The sequence below is a fragment of the Ornithorhynchus anatinus genome, chromosome 5, assembly GCF_004115215.2.
Source record: "Ornithorhynchus anatinus isolate Pmale09 chromosome 5, mOrnAna1.pri.v4, whole genome shotgun sequence".
NCBI lineage: Eukaryota > Metazoa > Chordata > Mammalia > Monotremata > Ornithorhynchidae > Ornithorhynchus > Ornithorhynchus anatinus.
Window position 1 is genome coordinate 31,035,985 of NC_041732.1, and position 14,297 is coordinate 31,050,281.

A 14,297-nucleotide genomic window follows, 5' to 3' on the forward strand; every position below is an offset into this window, starting at 1 on the left:
AAACACCGTAACTATTATTATTCTATTGTTTTAATGAGATGTTCATCCCCTTGATTCTATTTATCGCTATTGTTCTTGTCTGTCCGTCTCCCCCGATTAGACTGTAAGCCCGTCAAAGGGCAGGGACTGTATCTGTTACTGATTTGTACATTCCAAGCGCTTAGTACAGTGCTCTGCACATAGTAAGCGCTCAATAAATAGTATTGAATGAATGAATTATTATTATTACCTACTCTATTTGAGCGTAGTTCCCCGAGAGCTTCTCTGCAGACAGTAAGGGCTCAACAAATACCATTAACTGGTCGATCGATTGGCGGCCCCTCCTTCTCGGACGGAATCAAGGGACGCAGAGGTGATCTCGGATGAGAAGGAGGGGAATATCAGCAATGGGGAAATATTAAGTAATAAGTGTCTGGGGATGATTGTCTGCTTTTACAAAATGAAAGGCTTACCAACAGTTCTGCAGAACACCACAGGATGGAGTCCTTACATTTAACATTTTTACTTTTGAGCATTTAAAATATGCACCGGCCAAGACAAACTCCTTGGTCAACGGTATTGATTGAGTGCTTTAATGTGTGCAGAGCATAGGCCCGAGCACTTAGGCGAGGGGGTGGACACCTTCCCCGTCCACAGTGAGTTGACAGTCTACCTCCCCAGCAAGCACCAGAAAAATCTGCAGGTGGACTTTCTTTTTTCCCCTTTCTCCACAGAATGGAAAAGGCAAATTTCTGCCGGCAACCAGTACTCCTCAGCTGTTCGATCAACTCAGTTGGCTGAAAATTTACCTCTTCGCTGTCAGGATGAAGAGAAGTTGTCATTTATAAGAAGGCCCCAACCTAACCTGCATTCTCCGCTCCTCTTAACGCCAACCTCCTCCAGGTACCGGGGTGGCTCAGTGGAAAGAGCCCGGGCTTGGGAGTCAGAGGTCATGGGTTCCAATCCCGGCTCCGCCACTTGTCAGCTGGGTGACTGTGGGCGAGTCACTTCACTTCTCTGGGCCTCATCTGGAAAATGGGGATGAAGACTCTGAGCCCCATGAGGGACAACCTGTGCTTAGAACAGTGCTTTGCACATAGTAAACGCCTAACAGATACCGACATTATTATTATCGTATTTCCTCAATCTCATCTATCCCATCGCAGACCCCTCATTCCCCTTCATAGCTGGCATTCCACCACTCTCTCCACCTTCAAAACCCTCCCGTAACACATCTCTTCCAAACCTTTTATTCCCAAACTAAGCCTTTTATTTCCCCTACGTCTGCCCTCTGTAGCATATACGTACGTATAATGATAATAATTACGGTACTAAAGTGCTGCGTGTCAAGCACTGTACTAAGCACCGAAGTAGATACAAGATTATCAGATTGGACACATAGGGGCCTGAGTAGGAGGGAGTCGAACTGAATCCCCGTTTTACAGATGAGGAAACTGAGGCACAGGGAAGTTAAATGACTCCCCCAAGGTCACGCAGCAAAGGGGTAAGAAGCAGGATGGCCTAATGGAAAGAACACAGGCCTGGGAGTCAGAGGACCTTGTGCTCTAAACCTGATTCTGCCAAATGCTTGCTGTGTGACCTTGGGCAAGTCACGTGACTTCTTTGTGCCTCAGTTCTCCCTCCGAACTTAGTCTGAGTGCCCCATGCTGGACAGAGACTTTGTCCAACCTAATTAACTTGCCTCTAGAAGAGTGCTTGACATATAGTAAGCATTTAAATACCATTAAAAAAAAAAAGCGGCGGATCTGGGATTAAAACCCAGATCCTCTCGACTCCCAGGCCCGGACTAGGCTACCCTGCCTCCTGTTATTTTAATGTCTGTTAAAATAACTCTGTTATAGTGTACCCTCCCAAGTGCTTAGTACAGAGTTCTGCATAGTAAGCTCTTAATATGACTGCTTTAGTGATTGTAGCCTGAGGAATTTTAATAGTTGGTTAAGGGCAGGGAATGTGTCTCTGTTTATTATATTGTACCCTCCCAGGTGCTCGGTGCAGTGCTCCGCACATAGTAAGCACTTAATATGACTGCTCGAGTGACTTGAGTGACTGCAGCGTGAGGAATTTTGATAGCTTACTGTGGGCCCGGGAATGTGTCTGTTTATTGTTATATTGTTCTGTTTATTGTTATATTGTACTTGGCCAGGCACTTAGTAGAAAAGCGGCGTGGCTCAGTGGAAAGAGCCCGGGCTTGGGAGTCAGAGGTCATGGGTTCGAATCCCGGCTCTGCCACTTGTCAGCTGTGTGACCGCGGGAATGTCACTTAACTTCTCTGTGCCTCAGTTCTCTCATCTGTAAAATGGGGATTGTGAGCCTCACGTGGGGCGACCTGATGACCCTGTATCTACCCCAGCACTTAGAACAGTGCTCTGCACATAGTAAGCGCTTAACAAATACCAACATTATTATTACAGTGCCCTGCGCACAGTACGCACTCAATGAATACGACCGAATGAAGGAACGATTTCACTTTCCTGGAGGCCCGGTAGAGCCCTGTGTCGATCGAAACACTTCTCCTCGGTCCAGATGCAGAGCTAAGTCCTGGAAACAAGGCAACCGGGGCCTGACTGGGCCTCAGTAGATTGAAAAGAAGGACAAAGGGACCTAGATCATGGAAATGTGGCTCAGTGGAAAGAGCCTGGGCTTGGGAGTCAGAGGTCATGGGTTCTAATCCCGACCCCGCCACTTGTCTGCTGTGTGACCGTGGGCAAGCCGCTTCACTTCTCTGTGCCTCGGTTCCCTCATCCGTAAAATGGGGATTAACCGTGAGCCTCACATGGAACAACCTGATTACCCCGAATCTCCCCCAGCGCTTAGAACAGTGCTCGGCACGTAGTAAGCGCTTAACGAATACCAACATTATTATTATTAATGTGAGGGAGGCGAGACCAACTTTGGCCAGATTGATTTAGCTGGTCCCGGCAACCTGGAAACCAGCAGGCTGATCGGAGCTCATGTTGAGCCCCGCCACTGTTCTTCCTCCTGGGGGTCTTAACTACCAGCCTGGCTGAAGTGACCCTCAGGGAGGTGATGGGGTGTTCTCAGCGTCTTAGGGCCTTGCCCTTAGTGAGGTAATTTCTCCCTCTTCCCCCTCACCACGCCACCCACTTCTTCTCTTCCCTAGCCTCCCGGCTCCTCCAATTCCAGCACACTTCTCCTTCCCACTTTAAGTGCTTCATATTAAGTGCTTACTGTGTGCAGAGCCCTGTAATAATAATAATAATGACGTTGGTATTTGTTAAGCGCGCTCACTATGTGCAGAGCACTGTTCTAAGCGCTGGGGGAAATACGGGGTCATCAGGTTGTCCCACGGGAGGCTCACAGTCTTCATCCCCATTTAACAGATGAGGTCACTGAGGCACAGAGCAGTGAAGTGACTTGCCCACGGTCACCCAGCTGACAAGTGGCGGAGCCGGAATTCGAACCCATGACCTCTGCCTCCCAAGCCCGGGCTCTTTCCACCGAACCACGCCGCTGAGAACTAAGCACCTGGACGAGTACAATATAACAGACACATTCCCTGCCCGCGACACCCACCCCCCCCCCCCCATTTCCCTGTTCCTTTCCTCTGTCCCTTAAGGAAAAAAACAGAACAGTCAAAGGCTTTTTAAAAACCGTGGCACGCGTCCGTATCGTCCGTGTTTCGCACCGTGTTTACATTACGAATTCGCAGAGGTCAGAGATCACCTTTAATTTCCTTTTAGCTCCTGAACGGCATCCAAAACGGCCACACACACACACACACTATGCGAGCGCAGAACGTGTTATTCGGTGACGGAGACGGCGGGATGCATCTGGGCACACAAGCAGAGCCGCCCAAGTGACAGGGCCAACGTGCTTAGTAGTTAATATCGATAGTGTGATATTAAAAACAGTTTCTATGTGCCCAGCCCTTCAGGTACAGTCCTCTCCCACCTGGGGCTCACCTTCCAGGTAGCATTACACCCGGTTTTAAGCAGTGTGACCTGATGGTAGAGCATGGGCCCGGGAGATAGGAGGACTTGGGTTCGAATCCCGGCCCCCGCCACCTGTCTGCTGCGTGAACTGGGCCTCGGTTACCTCATCTGTAAAACGGGGATTAAGACTGGGACCCCATGTGGGACATTGAGTGGGTCCAACCCGATTTGCTTGCGTGTACCCCAGCGTTCAGTACAGTGCCTGGCACACAGTAAGCCATTATGTGCCAAACGGACACCATTAAAAAAATCATCAAGCATTTCCTCAAAGATTCTCAATCCATCTCTACGTCCGTAAGACAGCCCCTTTCCCTCTATTAATTGCTTCAAATCCTCAAAGAGTCTCAATCCATTTCTGTGTCCGTGAGACAGCTCCCATCCCTCTATTAATTACTTCGGAGTCTTTCCACCCTAACTTCCCGAGATGAAAAATGCTGAAGAACCCGTTGTCACTCGTGCGTGTTTTTGAGTTAATGCGCATCACGCGTTGCTGTTCACTCTTGAGGCCGCTGGGTTGATAGCTCCACTCTCCACCCTTTATTAAGGGATTTATAACCGATCTCAAGTTAATAATTAATCTCCCGAAGAGTGGCGCGAGGTTCTCGGAAGGTGCCGGGTCAACCCAAACACGACCGTATTACTGAGAGGCGGTCCGCACTTTGGCTCGAGTCCAACCCACGAGATCTGCAGTTCCGATAGATCTCCCGCGATGGACTGGCCGGTAAAGGCAGGGCCGACTCTTTCCCCTGCCATCGCCCTGATCTGAATCATCCTTCCGCTGTCCTGCCTCGCGTCTACTCTGAAAGCCAGATGTCTACTAGTGGAGATTTTCCAGCGGACCGGAGAGAGAGAAATCAAATCACGGCTCAGATCAATGCTGTGGAATCATTCAATAAACTAAGAGCTTACATCTCAACCCGTGGGTCAAAATCTAACGGTCAAGTTGCACCCTTTGCTGGAAGTTCAGAGTGTTTCCTGTACTTGTGCAGTCGGACGGAACCCGAAAAACGGCCGCCAGCGTCGAGTTACACCCTAGACTTGGATGACTTGGCACGGGATCCGCAGCTTAATCGTGTCGGTCTGCTAGATAAAGAGCTAAACTTCATGGATGGGAAGTAAAATAGAACAAAGCAACAAATAGCAAATCATCTATTCGGTTACCAGCCTGAACTTCTGGCTAAAACCATTAACTCCCATCACTGCTTTAGAAAGAAGTACAGGCTCATTCATCATGGGATGTGAATGACTTTATTCATTTGGTGTGAAATCTGTTTCCCTTCCCTTCTCTTTGGCAGCTGATCCAGGCGGTGCCAAGAACAGAGGATCGGCGCTTACCTACTCTCAAGAACGAAGCAAAAAGTGTTGGCGTAGAAAGAGCTGAGCGGGGCAAAGTGGGGAGAAACAATGTTTAATGATATTCAAAGCAAATTTAAGATAAATAAAAAACTTGCTATTCCCACATTATAGGAAGCCGACGAAGCAGATCTGTGCATTTCACTAGAAAAATGAAATCTTTCGCAAAATAATTAACATTGGGAAAACTTAGAAAAGGCAGTTTACAAAAGAAGATGTTAACGAACGTCTCGAGGAAAGATCCGTCAGTCGTACAGGTCCACAAAACATACAGATAAGAAACATGTTCATTCTCCTTTAAAGCAGACTTCCTGGAAAAAAATTCAGTTGATCGTATAACTTAAAATAAACAGTGCCAAATAATTTTTTTTAAACAATTCCATAAAACGCCCAGCGACATTATTAAAAATATATCGACTCTATTTCTATTTGTTTAATAGTACTGCTCTGTGTAATGCAGGCTTTTCTTGGCTTACTGATCGGAATGTCTTTGGAAGAGGTGGCCTCCAAATCTGCCATTATCATCAGGAAGTGGTTTTGTCGGAGAGCTGGTATTAATCCAGTTGCATTAATCGAAACGAAAACAAAAAAACTCACATAAAGAACCTATAAAGTATAAATAATATGGGATTACCATCTCATTTAATGAAGACTTTTGCTGAGGAAGGAAGCATTTACTGTCCCCGCTTCTGGATTAAATTTACAATTTACAGCAGGTTTAGAACAGAAGTAAATATTTACTAAATGGAAATGAACCCCACATCCCCAGCGGTCATCAGATTTATGGTCCGAAATGGACTATTCATGGTCTGACAAAACCACCGACGTGAATATTTTGTTTCTAATGTGGAGGAAGACGAATCACCCAAATCCTTCATTTTACAGGGACGGAATAAAAAGAAAAAAGCAGTTGATCGTTTTCGTCCTCTGCAGATCTGTGACACTGCCGCACGGTAGCACAAACAGAAAAAACAATCGCTCATTCCAAGCCGCTCCCCTTCCCACTCTGGTTAAAGAGATGCCGACCGACAACGCACATTCTTAGATGTTGCTGCGAGTCCTCAGCAACAATTCTCTATTCTCTGGGTTTCCATCCTTCCCTCGTCAAAAGGATTTGGCTAGCTAACGAGGCCGGGTGTTTGGTCACACACCCGTCCCAAATCAGGAGCCATGTTTGACAATTAATATCATCATTTAAAAAAAAAAAAGTATCCGTTGGACATTTTCATCCATATAGTACTATGGCTCCGCCTAGGCTTAACACTATTAGCCACAAGGCTTGGAGAAGCAAGTTTACGTCGAGATTAAACCTGTCAAATTTGCTAATTCAATTGCACCATATGAAAACTCTCCCGAAGCTGAAAAAGATTTCGTCCTCAAGGTTTGGCCAGACTGGATTGCAGGATGCTTTGCCTTTTCAATTTAGAGGCTTTTCTTCACTATCCAGTCAGAAGGCATGTCCGACAGCAAAACTGAATGAAGAGCTTCCTCTCACAGAGCTTGTTGGATTTCACCATCTCGCAAAACATCTCGTCAGCTGGGGTTCCCAAATTCATAGGAGAGAATGGAAGAGGTTGTTAAAAAATCAGACTTGGAAACGGAAAGTCAATACGCAAACACAACTGCCTGACTAAAGCTCACTGCTTTAATAAGTTGATGTTGGGCCTTAATAGTGAGAAGGGACATGTGGCCCGAACCCTGGATAATGATGAGGATAATAAGGATAATAATAATCAATCAGTGGTTTTTATTGAGCGCTTACTGCGTGCAGGGCACTAAGGTCTTCCCCAACTATGCCCTCGTTTCCTCTTCTCCCTCTCTCTTTTGCGTCAACCTTGCGCTTGGATTTGTTCCCTTCATTCGTCCCTTCCTCGTCTCCACAGCGTATTATTTATATTAAATCATATTTATTATATCATATTTATATCAATATCTGTCTCCCCCTCTAGACCGTAAGCTCACTGTGGGCAGGGAACGTGTCTACCAACTCTGTATATTGTATTCTCCCAGGCCTTGCCCCCATCCTCTGGGCCGGACCTCCCTCTCCGTTCACATCTGACAGACCACCATTCTCCTGACCTTCAGTGCCCTATTAAAATCGTATCTCTTCCCTGGTTTCCTCTATCTGCTATCCCTCCTACATCACCTATGCACTTGGGCCCGTACCTCTGAAGCAATTTAATACTCATCCCACCCCTATCCCCAAAGCAGTAACTATATATTCTTATACTCTGTCATTTCCCCTCTCTAATTTATTTTAACGTCTCTTTCCCCATCCGGTCTGTAAATTCCCTCAGGGTAGGGATTGGGTCGACCAACTCTACCGAATTGTACTCTCCCAAGCACTTGGTACGGTGCCCCGCACCCGATAAGCGCCCAATAAGTACCGCTAATTGATGAATCGATTTATTAATAATTGTGGTATTTGTTGAGGGCTTCCTATGCGACAAGCGCCAGATTTAAGTGCTAGAGTAGATACAAGGGTCCTACAGAGGATTCACAGTCTAAGTGGAAGGGAGAGCAGGTACTGGATCCCCATTTTACAGATGAGGGAACAGTGACTCGCCCAGAGTCCCACAGCGGGCAAGCGATTGAGCTGGGATTAATAATAATAATAATAATAGTAATAATGTTAGTATTTGTTAAGCGCTTACTATGTGCAGAGCACTGTTCTAAGTGCTGGGGTAGATACAGGGTCATCAGGTTGTCCCACATGAGGCTCACAGTCTTAATCCCCATTTTACAGATGAGGGAACTGAGGCACAGAGAATAATAATAATAATAATGTGGGTATTTGTTAAGCGCTTACTATGTGCAGAGCACTGTTCTAAGCACTGGGGGAGATACAGGGTAATCAGGTTGTCCCACGTGAGGCTCACAGTTAATCCCCATTTTACGGATGAGGTAACTGAGGCCCAGAGAAGTGAAGTGACTCGCCCCCAGTCCCACGGCTGCCAAGTGGCAGAGCCGAGATTCGAACCCACGACCTCTGACTCCCAAGCCCGGGCTCTTGCCACTGAGCCACGCTGCTTCTCAGAGATTAGAACCCAGGTCCCAGACTTCCAGTCCCTCGCTCTTTTCACTAGGTCACGCCCTTTCTCACCCCGCTCCTCAACCGTTCTCCTGATGACTTTCATCGCTGCGTGCGACATCTCGGCTTTGCCGTGTCAAATGAATAAAAACTGGATACCGGAGCCACGTGATACATTAATCAACTAAGAAACAACAACCAACCCATTCTCACACAAGCTGCTGAAAAACCAGACTCCCTTGGCTGAGTCAAATTCCTCCTGGCTAAAGATGATTTAAGAACAGCTGGAGGGTGTTGCGTGCGTGTGGCTTCTGGCTGCTATTCCAGTATAACTCCTTATCTACTGGCTGTTGTCAGCTTTCCCCTCCCTGTTTGGTCCTGCCCCCAGAAAGTGGTTCAGGAACCCAAAGAGAAACCTGGACGGCTGACCGGCAGGCCTAGAGACATCAGATTAGATCACGAGAAGCAGCGTGGCGCAGCGGAAAGAGCCCGGGCTTGGGAGTCAGAGACCATGGGTTCGAATCCCGGCTCTGCCGCTCGGCAGCTGTGTGACCGTGGGCGAGTCACTTCACTTCTCTGGGCCTCGGTTCCCTCATCTGGAAAATGGGGATGAAGACTGTGAGCTCCACGGGATGCTGATGACCCTGTATCTCCCCCAGCGCTTAAAACAGTGCTCTGCACGTAGTAAGCCCTTTAACAAATGCCAACATTATTATTATTATTATTCCACAAAATCCTCTTGGGCAGAAACTGTGTTCATTCAATAGTATTTTCATTCAATAGTATTTATTGAACACTCACTATGTGCAGAGCACTGTACTAATACTAAGCGCTTGGAATGTACAAATCGGCAACAGATAGAGACAGTCCCTGCCCTCTGACGGGCTTACAGTCTCATCGATGTTGGTATTTGTTAAGCGCTTACTATGTGCAGAGCACTGTTCTAAGCGCTGGGGGAGATACAGGGTCATCGGGTTGTCCCACGTGAGGCTCACAGTGAATCCCCGTTTTACAGATGGGGGAACTGAGGCACAGAGAAGTGAAGTGACTCGCCCCCGGTCACACAGCTGACAAGCGGCAGAGCCGGGATTCGAACCCATGATCTCTGACTCCCAAACCCGCTCTCTTTCCACTGAGCCACGCTGCTTCTTCCACTTCTGTGCTACGCTCCCAGAGGCCTAGTATATGGTAGGTGCTCAATAAATACCCATGAGGAGGATGGGCAGAGCGTCTAGAAAATTCAGGAATCCAGGGCCGTCTACTGTCATTGAGTAGAATTAAATCAGCCGGAGAATTCCTAGGGAAATCCATTTTGGGTGGCAGGAAAACGCAAGGGGGGCTGTCAACTCTCCCTCTTTCTTCCTTTTTATGGTGAAATCTGGAGGTCCCGTCCCACCAGAAGTTGAAGGGAAACGGAGAAAGGAGAACTGCCTCCTCGGGTTGAGTCAAATCGTCTCTTCCCCTCCATTATCTTTTGACTCCAGGAGTTTGGACTCGGGGATATTTTGGGGGTAGCTATTCCGGGTTGACTTACCATTGCTGCAAGTGTGGTTTGTTATACATGAGCCCCCAAGCTGCGTATAGCCTTCCTTACACTTGACACAGTTCTTGCTGGAGCCTTCACAGCTCAGACAGTTTTCTTCACACCTGGCGGAAGAGACAGATTTCACACCTTCTCGGAAAAGAATCGCCAACGAGTGGGTCCCAGGCCTGCGGGACACGGCAGTGCTTGCTAAAATCGGCAGCCGAAAACGAAAATTCATCGCATAAAGACACCTTGGCTGGGAACATGAGGGAGATTGCTTGGGGCCCCTGTACTTATCACATGTTGTCAGTGCAGTGTATGGGGGTTCCGTTCCACGATGACAAGCTGCCCTAAATCCACCATGAGATCTCAGCGGACCTAAGTAGCCAAATGTGCAAGGGAGAGAAAATCTGTCTTCTGTCCCACAAACAGCACAACAACATTACCTGGTGTTCCGCTAAGGTGCCTGCTCCAAAAGTCAATAATACTTAAAAATAATCACCATCATTATGGTGTTAGTTAAGTGCTTTCTATGTACCAGGCGCCGTTCTAAGCGCTGGGGTAGATACAAGATAATGGGGTGGGACACAGTCCCCGCGCCACATAGGGCTCACAGTCTTAATCCCCATTTCACACTTGAGGGAATTGAGGCACAGAGAAGCTGAGCGGCTTACCCAAAGACACACGGCAGACAAGTGACGGAGCCGGGATTAGAAAGCGTGACCTTCTGATTGATTCTGTTACTGAGCTGTACTTCCCGAGCGCTTAGTACGGTGCTCTGCACACAGTAAGCGCTCAATAAATACAACTGAGTGAAAGAATGAATGACTCCCAGACTCTCCCCTTTTGTTAATGAGATGTACATCGCCTTGATTCGATTTATTTGCTATCGTTTTAATGAGATGTTCATCCCCTCGATTCTATTTATTGCTATTGTTCTTGTCTGCCCGTCTCCCCCGATTAGACTGCGAGCCCGTCAAAGGGCAGGGACTGTCTCTATCTGTTACCGATTTGTCCACTCCAAGCGCTTAGTCCAGTGCTCTGCACAGAGTAAGCGCTCAATAAATGCTATCGAATGAATGAATGCAGCTTCTCTGAGAATAACGGAGGGGGAGGAAAGAAAGTCTGCTTTTCCAGCGCCGTACTAGTTCCAGTCAGCCGGCGGAACCCAAGCTTAGGCGGCTGTGGTTCGGCATCTGGTTAAATTATAACTCTGTAAAATTCAGGTCAAACTACGCTGCTTCTGTCTCCTGCTGCTTTGAACTCTTGAGGGCTGGAGGGGGCTGAGGCACGGCATCTGGGACAGTGCCACTCGTGCATGCTGGACTCCACCAAGGGTGGAAAAACCACAAACGCGGGTATTGCAGCCCCTCTGTCCCCCCACCCCGCCCCACTTCTCCACCCCCGGGGCCTGAAGCCCAGCCCCCTTCCAGCCCTGTCAAAAGTTGGGTCGTACTGGGTTCTGCTGGGGTGGGATGGGTTGACTAGTGGGATTGGGCCAACCCAGGCCCAGGTTTTAGTCGCTCGGTCCTCTGTGGCTCCGGAGAATAAATGAAAACACCCTCAGGAGTCAGGCTCATTATGAAGTAACGAATGAAAGGCAGCCTGTTCTGCTCAGACAAGAACAGAAATGGCATAGGTGATGTTACAAATCAGTCTTTCCCTAGAGTCTGTCCTCAGAAATGTCCCTGCACGGTTAGGAAGATAGAGAAGCAGCGTGGCTCAGTGGAAAGAGCCCGGACTCGGGAGTCAGAGGTCGTGGGTTCTACTCCCAGCTCCGCCGCTTGCCAGCTGTGTGACTTTGGGCAAGTCACTTTGCTTCTCTGTGCCTCAGTTCCCCCACCTGTAAAATGGGGATTAAAACCGTGAGCCTCGCGTGGGACAACCTGATCACCTTGTAGCCCCCCCAGCGCTTAGAACAGTGCTTTGCACATAGTAAACGCTTAACAAATACCACCATTATTATCAGTAGAATGGGCAGGGAACGTGTCTACCAACTCCGTTTTATTGTACTCCCCTAAGCGCTTAGTATAGTGATCTGCACTCAGGAAGCACACGGTAAATACCACCGATTGATTGATAGAATGATTGAGGTGGCTGCTTCGAGAGCTTAGTACAGTGCTCCTCACATAATAGACACTCAGATATCATTGATTGGCTGCAGATGAGAAATTCACACGCTTGACTACAATTCTTTTCCTGACTCATGAATCCAGAAGCCCTCAGTGCTTTCAAAACTCCAAGCGCCCTGTCTATAAACCCCCAGTTCCCTTCTACCGCAAAGCCCGGGTCCTTGCACAACGCTGCATTAAGAAAGACTCGTACCACGACACTAACTCATTCCAACACCCCACACATGTACACAAGCAATTGCTTCAATAACTCAAAGCGCATCGAGCCCAAACAAGCTCGCGTTGTTGGAAGATCGCTCCCTAATTTCCTAAATGCAGTCTAACCAAAATACGTACTGCAGGCATATATTAGGGCAGAAATGAGTGTACTGGCTAAGAAATAAATTCCTCTAGATTAAAAGGGAAGACTTGCTCAACTGCCACATGGCCGTACAGGTGACAGCTACCTTTCACCGCAGACATTTCGGAGGTGGGGGAAGTCATGCTTTCGTACACTCGTCGCGCTTGACCTGTTCGGACATTTAGGTTCTTCTGGGATGGCGGGTACTTAATAAATAGAAGAGATTATTACTATTTAATTTCATATGCTCTCTGGGCAGTTACTTTAATTACATGAGAACCATCTGGCTGATTAAAAACAAGTGGTTGTTTCGAAGAAACGTTCAGGGGCCAGATCGAGATTCGGCTACGGAAGTTGAAGTGGGTCAAATGAATCTTTCGAGCAAATTAAACGTGTGGTGATGCCCACATTAAGTTCGTCTGCAAAATAATCACCACAAAACCGGGCCTTTTATAAGGTGGTTAAAACACGGATGATTCATTGTCCTCTCGTGGCCCTTTGGATCTTTTCTGGGGGAACCTAAGGTGGTTTCCAAAGACAGTCACCTGGGTGTACTTTGCTGCTTCGCGGTGGAAGCGGTGGCCAGAAAGGACCTCTGTGGGGACAATTTCTCTGGTCCCATCTGAGGCTGGCTAATGTGGGAGTCACCACACAAAAATAAGCAAACCAGCTCTCTTCTTCGCCAGGTCTACCTAGAAAAGGGAAAGCAGTTATGGCCGAGGAAAATACAGGTCTACGGGGGAAGAGGGGAAAAACAAAATGTCACCTTTACCATATCGGCATCCAAAAAAATAAATCGGCCTAAAATGTTTCCTGGTTGCAGTGGCAATTAGGATATAACAAAGAGCCACTTCAGGACGAAACAAAGTCAGGGAGTCACTGAAGAATTAAAGCTAGGCAGAACACAAGAAGAGGCGTAATACATGTGTCAGAGAGTAATGACAGACACATTCCTCAGTACGGCCAAACTGAAAGTCAGCCTGGGCCCCATTCGCCGAAGCTCTGGGATAGAACTCGCTTTTAAAAGTTGAAACGTCAATCAATCGTATTTACTGTTGACTACGTGCAGAGCGCTGAACTGAACGTTTGGGAGAGCACCATATAAAAAGAGTTGGTAGACACATTCCCTGTCCACAACGAGCTTACAGCCTAGCAGCTGGGCTTCCCCACCTCGGCATCAAGGAGAAACTCCTTACCACTGACTTTAAAACACTCAATCGCCTTGCCCCCTCCCTCCCTTACCTGGATTCTCTCCTACTACAACCCAAGCCCGCACGTTTTGCTCCTCTAATAATAATAATAATAACAATGTTGGTATTTGTTAAGCGCTTACTACGTGCAGAGCACTGTTCTAAGCGCTGGGGTAGATACAGGGGAATCGGGTTGTCCCACGTGAGGCTCACAGTTAATCCCCATTTTACAGATGAGGTAACTGAGGCCCAGAGAAGTGAAGTGACTTGCCCACAGTCACCCAGCTGCCAAGTGGCAGAGCCGGGATTCGAACCCATGACCTCTGACTCCCAAGCCCGGGCTCTTTCCACTGAGCCAGACTGCTCTAATGCCAACCCACTCCCTGTTCCTCGACCTCTGCCGGCCTCTCGCCCGCATCTTACCTCTGGCCTGTAACGCCCGCCCTCTTCACATCCGATAGACGATCGCTCTACCCACCTTCAAAGCCTTATTGAAGGCACATCTCCTCCATGAGGTCTTCTCTAAACCATCGATTTCCTCTTCTCCCACTCCCTTCTGCACCGCCCTGGCCCTTGGATTTGCTCCCTTCATTTATCCCTCCCTCAGCCTCACGGCACTTATGTACATGTCTGTAATTTATTTATTGATGGATTTATATTCATGTCTGTCTCCCCCTCTAGACTGTAAGCTCGCTGTGGGCAGGGGAGCTGTCTACCGACTCTGGAAGCGGCGTGGCTTAGTGGAAAGAGCCCGGGCTTGGGAGTCAGAGGAC

General features: G+C 47.9%; 1 protein-coding gene across 4 annotated transcripts in view; it reads right to left on the reverse strand.

The window, feature by feature from the left end:
• Window positions 1-5,345: 5,345 nt before the first annotated feature.
• Window positions 5,346-14,297, reverse strand: part of PCSK6 (proprotein convertase subtilisin/kexin type 6) — a 164,843-nt gene continuing 155,891 nt past the window's right edge. For 3 of the 4 annotated variants that reach the window (XM_029066106.2, XM_029066105.2, XM_029066108.2), the window contains 2 exons: window positions 9,872-9,984; window positions 5,346-6,843 (listed from right to left, as the gene is read on the reverse strand). In XM_029066106.2, the coding sequence (XP_028921939.1) occupies window positions 6,746-6,843; window positions 9,872-9,984 (211 nt within the window). In that variant the 3' untranslated portion in view covers window positions 5,346-6,745. Of the gene's footprint in view, window positions 6,844-9,871; window positions 9,985-14,297 lie in introns of those variants that run through there. The other variant, XM_029066107.2, reaches the window with a different exon arrangement.